The sequence below is a fragment of the Lagopus muta genome, chromosome 5 (assembly GCF_023343835.1).
Source record: "Lagopus muta isolate bLagMut1 chromosome 5, bLagMut1 primary, whole genome shotgun sequence".
Lineage (NCBI taxonomy): Eukaryota > Metazoa > Chordata > Aves > Galliformes > Phasianidae > Lagopus > Lagopus muta.
The window spans coordinates 26,181,190-26,193,730 of NC_064437.1; the positions used below are offsets into that span (position 1 = coordinate 26,181,190).

Below are 12,541 nucleotides of genomic sequence, written 5' to 3' on the forward strand. Positions count from 1 at the left end.
TTAGATCTGCTATGTGCAGAATTAAAATCAACCTGCAAACTCTTCAGATCATAAAATAGTCACAACAAAACTGACAACACACTTCCTTGAATTTTCCTCTCCTGGAAAGGCCAAAGAGAAATGATCAATTGGAAATACAGTGTGTTGTGGAATATATATACAAGGAAAGAACTGAGTATTTTCTGTTAAAAGAAACTGGGGTAATTTTCTGGCATTACAAAATTCCTATTCACCATTCCAAGCCTTATCATGTTTCCTGAAGAGTTGTTACGTTGCTAACCTCAGTTCAACTGTCTCCAACAGCAGCAGCAGGAAACACAAGGAAAACAGACCGCTGGGTGTATACTCATGGTCTCCAAGCCAGACCACAGAACTACGTGGAACTGAATTCTAATTTCCTGAAAGCCTTGCCAGCCATTTTCAGCTGAACACAAGCACTCCTCCTTTTCCTTTTCCTCAGCTGAAGATCCATACACTGGTACCTCTCCCTGTTTCCAGGTTCTGATCCCAACTGGCTGCCACTTGGAGGCTCGGTCTTACCTCTTCACTATCTCTCATGTCATCACCTGCTAAGCTGCCCTTTAACCATGTGGGCTATAAAAAGCTGAAAACAGAAGCACCTCCATGGTTGCAAACAAGTTACAAAACAGACAGAAAAGAGTGCACGCTCCTCTCAACCCCACCTTTCTTTTTCTTGAACGTACAAATTTAGATTCCTGTGTGGGAGCACTTCCCTGGAAACATACATCAACCAACTTTTCTGCTTATAGGCTGGTTCATTTAATACGTATACTCACATTGAAAATGACACCCCACTTAATGCTGACTGTGTGAGTACAACACAAGTTACTTGGGACATATCCCAAGTATATCCCATAAAGCTACCTGCTGTCTTATACTTACCTGTACTCCTCTACTTAGCTTATTCTCCCCCAAGTGATTGCCTGTGCCCTGAAAGCAGTGCAGCACCAACACATATAGACAGACAGACAGATATGGACGCACACAGATATATTCCTACTGTGGAGCATTTGTGCTGAAGGACTGTGTGCTGCAGAAGTTGAGATCCTGAAAATTGCTCTTTAGTGAAGAGCTCAACTGGGAGCTGTTTGTCTTTTTGAGGAAAATGAGGAAGAATTGGAAAAATATACAGGAGGACCAGCAACAGGTGAATGACACTGTCTGCATCCACATCACAGGGCTGCTGTGTCAGTATTGGCAGACTGCTCTATCCTGAACTTTGGACCAAATCATTTGAATTCTAAGGTGGAATTTCTAATTCTGTATCATATGCCCATGTAAGGGCTGGATATATATCCATATATATATATATAATATACTAAAGCCAACTTGTGAAGGTTGATACAAGTTCATTTTGAGCGGTCTCACTAGCATCAGAAGGACCAATGGTTCCTCCACAGGTGGGTTTTTCCTGTGTGTGGTTCTTTGCTTTAGGTAAGCTCTGAGTCTAAACCAAAGATAGAAGCTACTCATTCCATAAAAAAACTTCCATTCCTCTCAGCATTACAAATACATTTGACACCAAATAACTTTCCGTCACATTTCTCGAGTATTTATATGTAAGAACCCAGCTATAAAATAAATATGCTGGGAGGTGAATCAGTACTGTTTTCTAAATAGTCTCATATGAGACACGTAAGTGCTAAGACAGCACTCCTTGTACCAGGAACTTTACAATATGATTAAGTTTAGTTTAAAAAGGAAAAACAAATCTACCATAACTGTAGTTTTGAAGACAGTTCTACTTCAGCGCATACTTTTCCTCTACTCTCTCTCCCAGAAGTCTCACCATGATCACCCCTTCATTACAATACATTCAAACACTCCATACAGTTGAATAAGAAAAGCTTCTGATCAATGACTTACCTTCAAGAGAGCCAGGGCTACGTGAAAGATTATGTTCATACCCTGAAAAATAAGAAGAAAGAGACTTCAATCACTGCCAGTATACAAATCTCTTTTCTCTGCTACTTATCACCACATAGCATCTTAACGAGATGCCATAAATCCCAAGGGAACGCTTCTCTTTTCCCTGCTACACTTCAAAGCTCATCATTAAAGTTCCAAGGCTCAGCTCTCAAACTCCTGGCTGGGGAAGATGAAGGCTCTTTGGAGCTCTGGAATCTCACTGAGCAATTAGCCAGGTGTTTTGCATGTCACAGGACACCTCTCCAGCTCTCCGCTACCTGCCAACGCTGTTTCTCATCAGCAGTGCAGAATACTGTACCAAGCAGCCCTTCAGGAAAGTGTCATAAATATTCGAGTTGGCAAGACTTTTCCCAGTAACTGAGAGCTGTTATCAATCACTTATTACTGTCACTGTAATTCGTTGTGAGATAACAGCAGAACTTTGGAGGAGGGAGCCGCCTGCAAGGAATTTCTGCTTCTGCAATGGAGTATTTTTCCAAGTCTCCTCCTAAAAGCATTGTGACTACACTCCCATCAAAATTAGACTTTATAAAAATGTGCAGAGACTTTGGAGGCATTCCTGGGAACAAACTGTATTTTTTTCCTGTAGGTAGTGCAATGCCTTCAAGGGATGTTACCATTAATTAGTCTCGGAAATGCTACTACATTAGACACACTGAATATTGCAACGCTGAATGAATTACTGTGCAGCCATCATGATGACAGACTGCCTTTTTCCACTAGAGGTCACAATTGCAGCAGGCCTGAGCCAAAAAGCATCAACAGGAAACCCTTCTTCCAAAAGTGATAACAGAGATTTCAAATACAGTCGTTATTTTGCTCCTCACACTTCGTTTTAACAAGAAAAAGGTCTGCCTGTGAGTTTTAGTCATGACACTCAATCCCAGAGCACCTACAGCCATTCTTTCAGTGGACGGCACTCCCAGCTATATTCCAAACACCCACCCGAGGCCGATGCCCCATTGCATGCAGCCATGACACATGAACAGCAATGAGCTCCTAGCAGAGCGGGTTGGATAAGAATATGCAATCTGTAAGTGAGAGTCACAACCACAAGCCATTACAGAGACCTTAGCTTATGGCTAAGAGTAATATGTGCAGTTGTTGGATTACCAAAGAATAGGCATGTTACAGCAGAGGCTCTGCCTGACACACCAGCACCCTAAAACCAGAAGGCCAAAGGGACTGAAGGTACACAGCACAGCCCTTAGCAGCACCCCATCCAGTCCTGAGCACAGAGAGCAACCCTCCCCTTGCCTCCAAAGAAGAGGCAACTCCCAACTCAAGGTGACATTTTGGAACAGATGCAGCAAGTGCTGCAGGCGAGGGCAGTCCCATGGCACACAGGTTGGGCTGCCTGCACCTGAGGAGTAATGGCCAAACATCAGTGGCAGCTGGGAGAAATACAGGTGGCCCCTGGCAGCCTTCAGGCAAGCATCCAACACCCACGTGCTGGACTGGCAGCAAGACGCTTTACATTTCCAGTGTGATGCCTTACCCACCTGGTTTAGTAACTCATAACCACTGACTCAAACCACAGACCCGAATGCCTCCTCCTAGTGCAAGGAAGACTGTTCTGACGCTGCCTCCTTTTTCATAACTGTTCAACTCGGCTATCTCAGCTCATTTTTTCCAGTCTGTTATTTAAAATCCTCCTTCATTTACAACACGCTGATTTATAAGATTCAGCTTAAACTCCTCCATCTATTTTAGAAGCAGAAGAACCAAAAATACCAGTGCGTACCAGACATATAAATCATTGCTAGCAGTATCCCTCCAGCAATTTTATAATGAAAACATGGAAGTACATGCAAATCACCACAAAGGAAAAAGGAGAGAGCCCGTATTAAATAAGCTTTAGATAATGACTTTTTAAAACCAAAGGTCATCATTTTAACAGCGCATTTTGAAATAGCCGCCTTAATATGCAGAACTCAATATTGAAGTGTCCTTGAAAACATGAAAGGTGTCAATAATTACCTAAGTGCTTGTTTGACATATAACAGCCAAAGTGAAAAATATTCACTATTCTAGACAAGAGCTGCTCTCAGAGCACAGGAATGGTGCGGGGCTTATCGTGCCCTATTGCTTCTCATGCAGCCATTCTGTTTTTCAACTGAAGAAGCTTTGCTGGGCAAACAAAGGAGGGTGTGCAGACTGCACAGCTTTCAGACAGGAAGCCCAGGGGCAGAGATCCCAGAAGGAAGGCATGTGGATGTGCTCCTCTGCAGAGCTTGCAGCGACCTGAAGAACTAGCAGTTCCTATAACAGCCTGTCTAGAGGCTTATCTGTCTAGCTGAGTGTCTGCACAGTATCTTCCTGCTTCCATCAGGTGTTACTGAAGAACCCTTTAAGCTCGCACACAGGCCTCGAGCACTCTAACAGACCTCATTAAGCTCAGGAGCTAGCTCTTCTAGAGAGAGATGTTCACAGTTCCTCAACCCTGAGCAGCCAGAAGCACTCCTCCAGGAGCCCTCAGCTTGACTCTCTCTGCTCTCCAAAACAAGCTGGCTTCCAAAAAGGCCTGATAAGAAGATGGGGAACCAGGAGCAACAAACAGATGATGGTAAAGGTCATAAACTGACAATCACAGAACGGCCTGGGTTGGAAAGGACCACGATGATCATCTAGTTTCAACTGCCCTGCTATGTGCAGGGTCACCAACCACGGGACAGGCTGCCCAGAGCCACATCCAGCCTGGCCTTCAAGTCCTCTGAAAGTGATTTTATTTAGTGAGATCTCTGGTAGAAAGGCTGCTTCTGTCCTCCCTTATAAGTGAGGAGATATATCTGTGTCCATCCAGCAAACCTGCCAGGAGACAGGAACAAAGGGAGCTGAAGGAGGGAGCAGCAAACACATTTTGGCAACTGACAAAGCTCTCCAGCACACTGGGGGAAGACAGAAGAGTCAGGTCATACAGTTTAATCCTGTATCTGGACAACATTTCCATATGGGATTCCCTTGGGATTTCTCTCTCATCTTAAATCCTGTCTTAGAAGACAGTAGCCTCACAGGAAGGCAGGCTACATTACATACCAGCATCCAACCCAGACCACAACAGACCTTCCTCTGGTTACAAGGCAGCACCTATACATCATTTCCATAAGTAAGAGAAATGAATCTCTTCAAGAAGCACACAAGCAATTCATCTGAGTGTCCTTATCTTTGCTCCTAGATTTAGGCAACGTGCAGGGGAAAGCAGTGAAGACATCGATACAACATTCTCCAAAGTTCAGCATGAGGTGAAGAAGAATGTGTGAGCACATGCTTAAGGCTGGAGGAATCTGAAGACTAATGTGACATGCCATCAAGAACCAGTTAACCTGCTCCAGTCTTGTAAGTGCATTTTCCTTTCTTTAAGGAGAGATTAGCTATTCCACTGAAGTTAATTTGACATTGTTTCATCATTCGAAAGTGTTTCATAATTATGTGTTCAATTGCATACTCCTTCAAAAGAGCTGTAGAGGGTAATTGGGGTTACAGACTCAAAAGGAGAATTAAAATTCTATTTATGTTTTGGATTGCTTCCAGCAAAACATTTGCTTGGCATCTGTAACACGCTGTGAATACACAACAAACTTCAGGAATGTCACAAAATATATTTACTTTGCTGACACCATAAAATATGCTCTGAAGCCCAAATTTCTCTTTTTAAGTAACGCAGGCTAGGAGCACGCTCTGCAGAGATATGCACATTAATTTGAACCTTCTACTCAGATGCACAGCTTGTGCTTTTGTTCTAGTTCAGTGACAACGAAGGAAATGAAAAGCTAACTCATTGAAATAAGGCACAGAACAAAAGGAACAGTTCTATTTACCAGTATTTGCTGCACTTGCACACAGCACATACACATGTGTGCATCTGTGTTCGGTCATGGCTACTCGCTCCGGTGACTGAATGCCATTTGAATTATTGCCTCTTGTTAGCCCAGCACATCACAGGCACACATGAAACGAATTGCTGGATTCCATTGGAAAAATAGTTTGTAATTCTTGCTCTAGAAGGCCAAACAAAACTTGATCTTCAAATTCTGGTTGACTCCATAGAAGTAAAAGCTACAAAACCATGACCTCAGTAATGTGGATAAGAGCAAGCTTTGTATTAGAAATGGATACACCTTTCTTCCTAAGCAGTCATCTTGGAGAAAAACAAAATGCAAAGAGATCTTACTGCCAAGTATGAGGTATAGCTGACATCTCACACTGGTTTTCCCCCAGTGCATCCACATGTATTGCTCCTACAATAACTAACAGCAGAAAATGCTATAAACACATAAAAGAAGGAAAGAAAGTACAGAATTCTTCATCCTGATACTACAAATGCTGTGAATAACACATGCACCCAATTAAACCAGTTGAATGAACTATCAGATAAGCAGGCACCATGGAGGTAACAAAAACGATGTCTTGAGATTCAGTACTCATTGTGCCACTTTTCTGTATTGTACTGCATGAAATGGCACATGATAAATATTACCAGATAACCATGAAAGTAAGATTTTGCCTGAAATGGTGTTTGGTTGGTTGCTTTTAAAAGAAATGAATGTGATTCCAGAGTGCTAGTAAATATTTAGATGCTTTGTGTGACTTTCACCTCATTTAATGCTAAGATATTGCAATAGCTGGATGGAGTCTACGGTGCTACAAGATTAGCCCTTTTTCTATCAAGTTTCTGTGATTGCTTTCAAAGTATAAAAATCATAGCCCCAGGATTTTAAGGCATTTTCCCATGCCCAACTGCTCCCTGGTTTCTGGTGTTTCTGCAGTGGTGTGCTCTTAACCCACCAGCAGCTGGTTACCAGCTGGCAGCATGCCTTCTGTTTGCTTGACCAAGCTATTTACTAACATCACCTTCTCACTCCTTGTTTTCAGAGACTTAAACTAGAGGACTTTCTCTCTTTCCAAATCTGAAAGTATGGGAACAAAAAAATGAGGGCTGAGTCCACATCAAGGGCATACAAGGAGGCTGAGGGATCTGGGCTTGTTCAGCCTGGAGAAAAGAAGGCTGCGCAGTGACCTCATTGCAGCCTTTCAGTACCTCAAGGGAGCCTACAAACAGGAGGGGAATCAATTCATTGAAAGGGTTGATAACAGCAGGACAAGGGGAAATGGTTTGAAGTTGAGGGAGAGAAGATTTCAGTTGGATGTCAGGGGGAAGTTGTTTGCTGTGAGAGTGGTGAGGTGCTGGAACAGCTGCCCAGAGAGGCTGTGGATGCCCCGGCCATCCCTGGAGGTGTTCAAGGCCAGGTTGGATGGGCCCCAGGCAGCCTGGGCTGGTACTAAATGCGGAGGTTGGTGGCCCTGCATGCGGCAGGGGGGTTGGAGCTTCATGAGGTGTCTTCCAACCCGGGCTATTCTAGGATTCTATGATATGATTCTATGATAGAGTCCTCAGATCTCTGCAGACAGATCCTCCAACTCCCCATGGAAACTGGGAATGGCCATCAGAACATACTAAGAGGAGAAGGAATCTTCCAGACCCCAATTTTCTTGAGAGGAGATGAAGCACAGGATTTGAGACATCACAGATGTGTGCCCTTCCCCTCTGCATGTTCCCTCAGTCACAGCACGCAGGGGAAAATGCATGCCCATGTTAAACCTTCCTCCATTCCATCTGATCTCTTTCTGAACGTCCGTTCTTCATGCTGTCTATCACAGCACAGCCCTGGCACTGGCTTTGTCACACCTTCACCTTCATCATCCCTTGAATACAACGTTTACTTGTTGATTTAATGCATTTCATCAGAAATTCAGCAGGCCCTCAGTTTCCAAGCACGAAATGACGGAAAATGTTTTGGCAGAGGCAGGCTGCACCACCCTCTCTTTTAAAAACAGCCTCCAAATTAGCTCAGCTTCCTGGATTTGTTCATGGAATATCACTCTCTGCTGTTTGTTATCCCTCCCTTCAGTTATTTCTGAAGCATTTTTCAGCACTGCCAAGACTGCCTGTAATATGCTGCTATCCCACTACAGCAGATGGCACTGGTGTTAAGTAAGCATTATGGAAATTTACTGTATTCCTAGAAAAATCAACCAAGTGAACATCAACTAGTAAGTTGCTAAATTACTTCAGAGGCATTGGGGAAAGTGATTCGGAGACATACTGTGATATGGCATTAGCTGCCTCTTCCTGCTAAGGCACAAGCAAGTCGCTCTCTTGGATCCCTGTCTCCACAAACTTCTCACCTGTATCTCAAAACATTTTCCAAAGCAGAACTAGGCTCAGCGTTACAGCACCACAACGTTTATCAACATCACCAAAAAGGTACCTTCTGTTCACAGAAGTTATCTTGAATTGCAGATTGCTGTGAAATCGTTTTTCCTTTGCTCACGCTGGGTGTTTATCACCAGCCTTCTCATAATTGGGGATAAACAAGCTGCAGCTATGAATAGAAGACATGTACATTATGGATGTCACAGGAACAGCTGGACAACACAGTGTAAAGCATTATGTTAAACCTGGAGGCTCACCAAGAACCTCTTGAATGTGCTCTATTAAAATACTCCCCTCAATTCAAGCTGAAATTCTTACAAGTTCTCTATAGCTTTAAAAGTGAATAGAGCATTTTGCATGCTGCATCCCCGAGGCAATACAGAACACACTGTTACATGCCTCCAATGTTTCTGCTGTTGATCGGAATTTTATATCCAAACACCGAAGGCTTCTTACAACCTTTAGTTAGAAAATAACTTGCAATTCTTTATTATAACCTGGACATTTTAAACACACACATACAAAAACTTTGGCGAGTTCCTCATCCATAAAACACAATCAAATACTACATTCATTCTAAATTATTTTCAGTTTTATTTCTGTTCTAGTACTGGAAAAAAGCCACAGTGCTGTACAGCTGTAGTCATCACACAAATTAAGCTAAAATTCCTTTTAGCGTGGATTTATGTAAGTCATCTAAATAATAAAAGCAAAATATCCACTGTACTCCAGACCTCAGGCTTTTGCAGTGAAGGTGATGATGACTGATGTATCAGCAGATGCTTCTCGATGCAGAAAAGTCTCAATTGTTCTCTCAATAATTGACATAAAATTCTGTATCTTTCTATAGTGTATGTATCACCCTAACTGCCTATCACTGCTTTGCCTCACTATGTTTAAAGGAACGTCTATTTCAGGAGACAAGAGACTGCACATGCTATATTCATGCATACATGTAACACTTTGAATTAAGGATGCTGCATGAACGTCGCAATTCTTTTGTGAAAGTATTGCTGGCAGCAGCCTTGCGATGATAATTTCAGAGTCTAAACCTGATGAGCATCATTTAAAAACACAGACTTTTATACAAGAACTCGTGCCTTACTGTGTGGAAGGCCTCAAACCACCGAACAATCCATGCCTACTTTCTTCCTCAGAATAGCAAGCATCAAATGCACAAATCAGTGCCATACAATGCACACGTGTTGAGATCCCTTCCACCCACAGCCTGAGACACAACCTATTCTCTTTCTTAAACCAATTAGGATCTAGCTAGAACAAGCTCAGAAGGAAAGCCTTCCCATCCTCTTTTAGATGAAAGTGCAGTGGCTACAGAGACCTGAGGAAGGAGGCTGAGCTCCCCAGAAGGTGAAACACAAAGAGAGATGGACAGGAGGAACAGCATGGGATAAATGCCAAAGGTGGACAGTCCGTATTTGTGCAAAGGAAAACAACCCCAAGGCCCAGCCTTCTCCAGCTCACATGTATGACACTGACTTCACTTTTGTACACAGCACTGAAATACTGCATGTTTCAGTGCTGTATCGACTCATAATATATAAGTCCAGTTTTTAATATGCTGTTCCTGAGGTAGGCTGCTGTTTCACAAGATTCACTGAAGTACACGCGGAGCGTGGGGTGTATGGATTTACAGATGAAGTGGGCTTGCTCCCTTCTCAACTCCTGAGTCAGTTTAATAAATTAAAATGCTAATCTGCTCTTTCTCAACCTAGCAGTGCCAAAGCACTCACAATGGAGGTACTGTGACAGACAGAAAGCAGCATCCTGATGGGGCACCCACTGCAGGAACACTGTTCTTACTTGAGCCACACCACACAGCTCAGTGTCTCCTGGCACACCCATTCCCCAGCAAGGCACACAGAAGAGAGAAATCAAATCCTCCATGCCAATACTTAGAAAACTTCTGAAATTGTCGTGATCTCGCTGTGAAGTGGTGCTCCCAGGCATCACGGCAACATAAGACAGAGCTGTTACTACGTAGTCCTAGAGAAGGCAGTCTCATTTCTCTGATAAGAGCTGTACAGAAAACAATGCATTCATACACAGAAGTGACAGGAAAGCAGTTGCATCCTTGTCTTTTCAGTCCTGATCCAAAAATCGCAGCTCTGCAGTCAAAACACTAATTTTTGTAATGGACTATGTAATTACTGACACTGAGATATGTAAATATATGTACCAGCTCAGGAAAGGCAGCACAGAGGGATTTTTGCACACTCCTTGAAAGGAAAGAGCCACAATCCTTTTGTATTCTATATCCCCAACCCCTGCACACGAGAGCAGCCAGACACACGCACAGCAGGTTAGCAATAACATCTCAAAATGCCAGGTAAAGAACAGAACATCAGCTTGAGCTCTGAACCTCCTTCAGTTTTGGCAGCACTGCATCTGTGTGTGTATATATCCCAAACATATTTTCTTTTTCCTTTTTTAAGAGGAAACTTTCGTGAAATCAAAATTAAAAGCTTCTAAGTAGCCTGCCAACTGCTTTTCTCCTCTTTTAAATGTCTAATCAAGGTTACTTGTTCAGTGCTTCTAAAAAGCATTTTGATTCCAAGTTGTATATTCTAAAATGCAAGAGGAAATTAAATGTTAAAAAGTTAAATGATGTGAATTTTTTAGTCAAAGGTGGGAGCAAGACAAAGCAGGCTCAGGAGCACTCAATAGCACGATGTCACATTGATAGTTAAGACTGACAAGCCCACATAGAATTCTGCATTTCATCAACACAGTTGTTCTGTAATGCAAATAGAAACAGCAAAAGGAGACTAATGAAGTGGCTGAAACAAGCAGCTAACAGGAGCCTTGGAGGAAGCTCTTCAGCTGACATTGAGATGTTGAAATTTATCTGCAGAGCCAGGCTGAAAACCACGCACTCTGATGTAATCTCATGGATGCTTGCAACTGGATCTAGAGGTTGGTTTGTTTGCTTGTAAACAGGCACTTGGACACCAAGTACTGAGTCTTACAATGAGCACCATCATGGTATGGCTTACCTGCCTCCAAGCTGGCAAGCTTTCAGTTTCTATCCAAGAAAAGACAAAGAATTTCAAAACATCTCCTTTCCAGACGACCCTGGGTGACATATTCTGTCCTATGGCTATCGAGGCAACATTGGTTATTTTTACATTAAGTAATTCTGGGGTTGAAACATATCTTCAGCAGCCTGCATATGGCTTAAAAAAGGTCAGAGGAAGATAACAGGACGGAAGAATTCAATCCTGTAGAGGCCATGCCAAGCCCAAAACTCGTGTGAACCTGAGCTATTTATTTAGTTATTAATCAAGTAAGTCATTTTTAATGCAAGAATGATGAAAAGACCTTGACAGTAACAGCACACACTTCGATTTGATTTTAAAATTTTCTCCACAATTCCCATCACAAATTCAGCTTATTTTTTAGGGGATCCCACCTCCCTGGAATCCCATGATGGAGGATGATCCGTGAAAATGATGTATCCTGAAGGTTCACATCCCAGCTGTGGAGCTGCCACTCCAGCACACACTAGGGAAGCAGGCAGGCCTACCTGACCACAGCAGCACAACTGCAGCACTTTGAATGTTTCCTCTCCAGATTGAGAGTTAAAAAGTATCTGTAGTATCTCTTCCAGCCAAGGTCAAGAATCGAAATGACAAATCTCATCCAAACATTCCTGGGCAACCCAAACCATTCATCCACAATTCAAAGATTTTCATGGATACCAGAGAACTGCCCTTGGAATGACCACTTTTTTGTAGCACCCAGGTATCAATTGCCATCAATTTAACCATTTTTTTCCCTTCCCCCAGTACTTTTCTGTCACAACAGATACGTAGGATGTAAACTTGTTGTCAGCAGCAGACAGGACAGGATTGGCTTTCACACAGCCAAACTTGAGCTATTTTAAATTCATCTGTATTTATGACAAATTAATGAGAAGGCTGGAAGCTTGTTTAAATTAAAAAAAACAACAACAACAACAACAACAACAACAAAAAACATAAGACTTCAAAGGAGTTTGATTTTTTGAGGATTTTTTTTTCCAGAAGAACATGTTCTGGGCTTAGCAGCTGCAACTGTTTTTTCTCCTTCCAGTCGCTGGAATTATAGGCATGCTGTTTGTTCAGAGATAAAGAGCAATTTAATGCAGACAAAAATTACTTTTTGACTGCTCCACCACTCCTTCTGGAAGCTGCCTGGACAGACTGCTTTGCAATACGTTTTCAGCCCTCCATTAAGGAATGGTTTCTTTCCTATTTTGTCTATGTGCCTTCAGATCTTATTTTCTCTCTATGGTGAGGGTCAACTAGATTTTTAGTTTAAGGTGATTTTAATCTACACTCCTCTCACAAATGCTCAGAACTGCCTGCTACTCCAGAC

The 12,541-nt window shown here is 42.6% G+C and overlaps 1 protein-coding gene across 6 annotated transcripts in view; it reads right to left on the reverse strand.

Annotated features, from left to right (window-relative positions):
• The window catches only part of RABGAP1L (RAB GTPase activating protein 1 like), a 201,187-nt gene that overhangs the window by 67,580 nt on the left and 121,066 nt on the right, over nucleotides 1-12,541 (reverse strand). For all 6 annotated transcript variants that reach the window (XM_048944161.1, XM_048944163.1, XM_048944160.1 and 3 more), the window contains one exon: nucleotides 1,888-1,929. In XM_048944161.1, coding sequence (XP_048800118.1) covers nucleotides 1,888-1,929 — 42 coding nt within the window. The remainder of the gene's footprint in view (nucleotides 1-1,887; nucleotides 1,930-12,541) is intronic.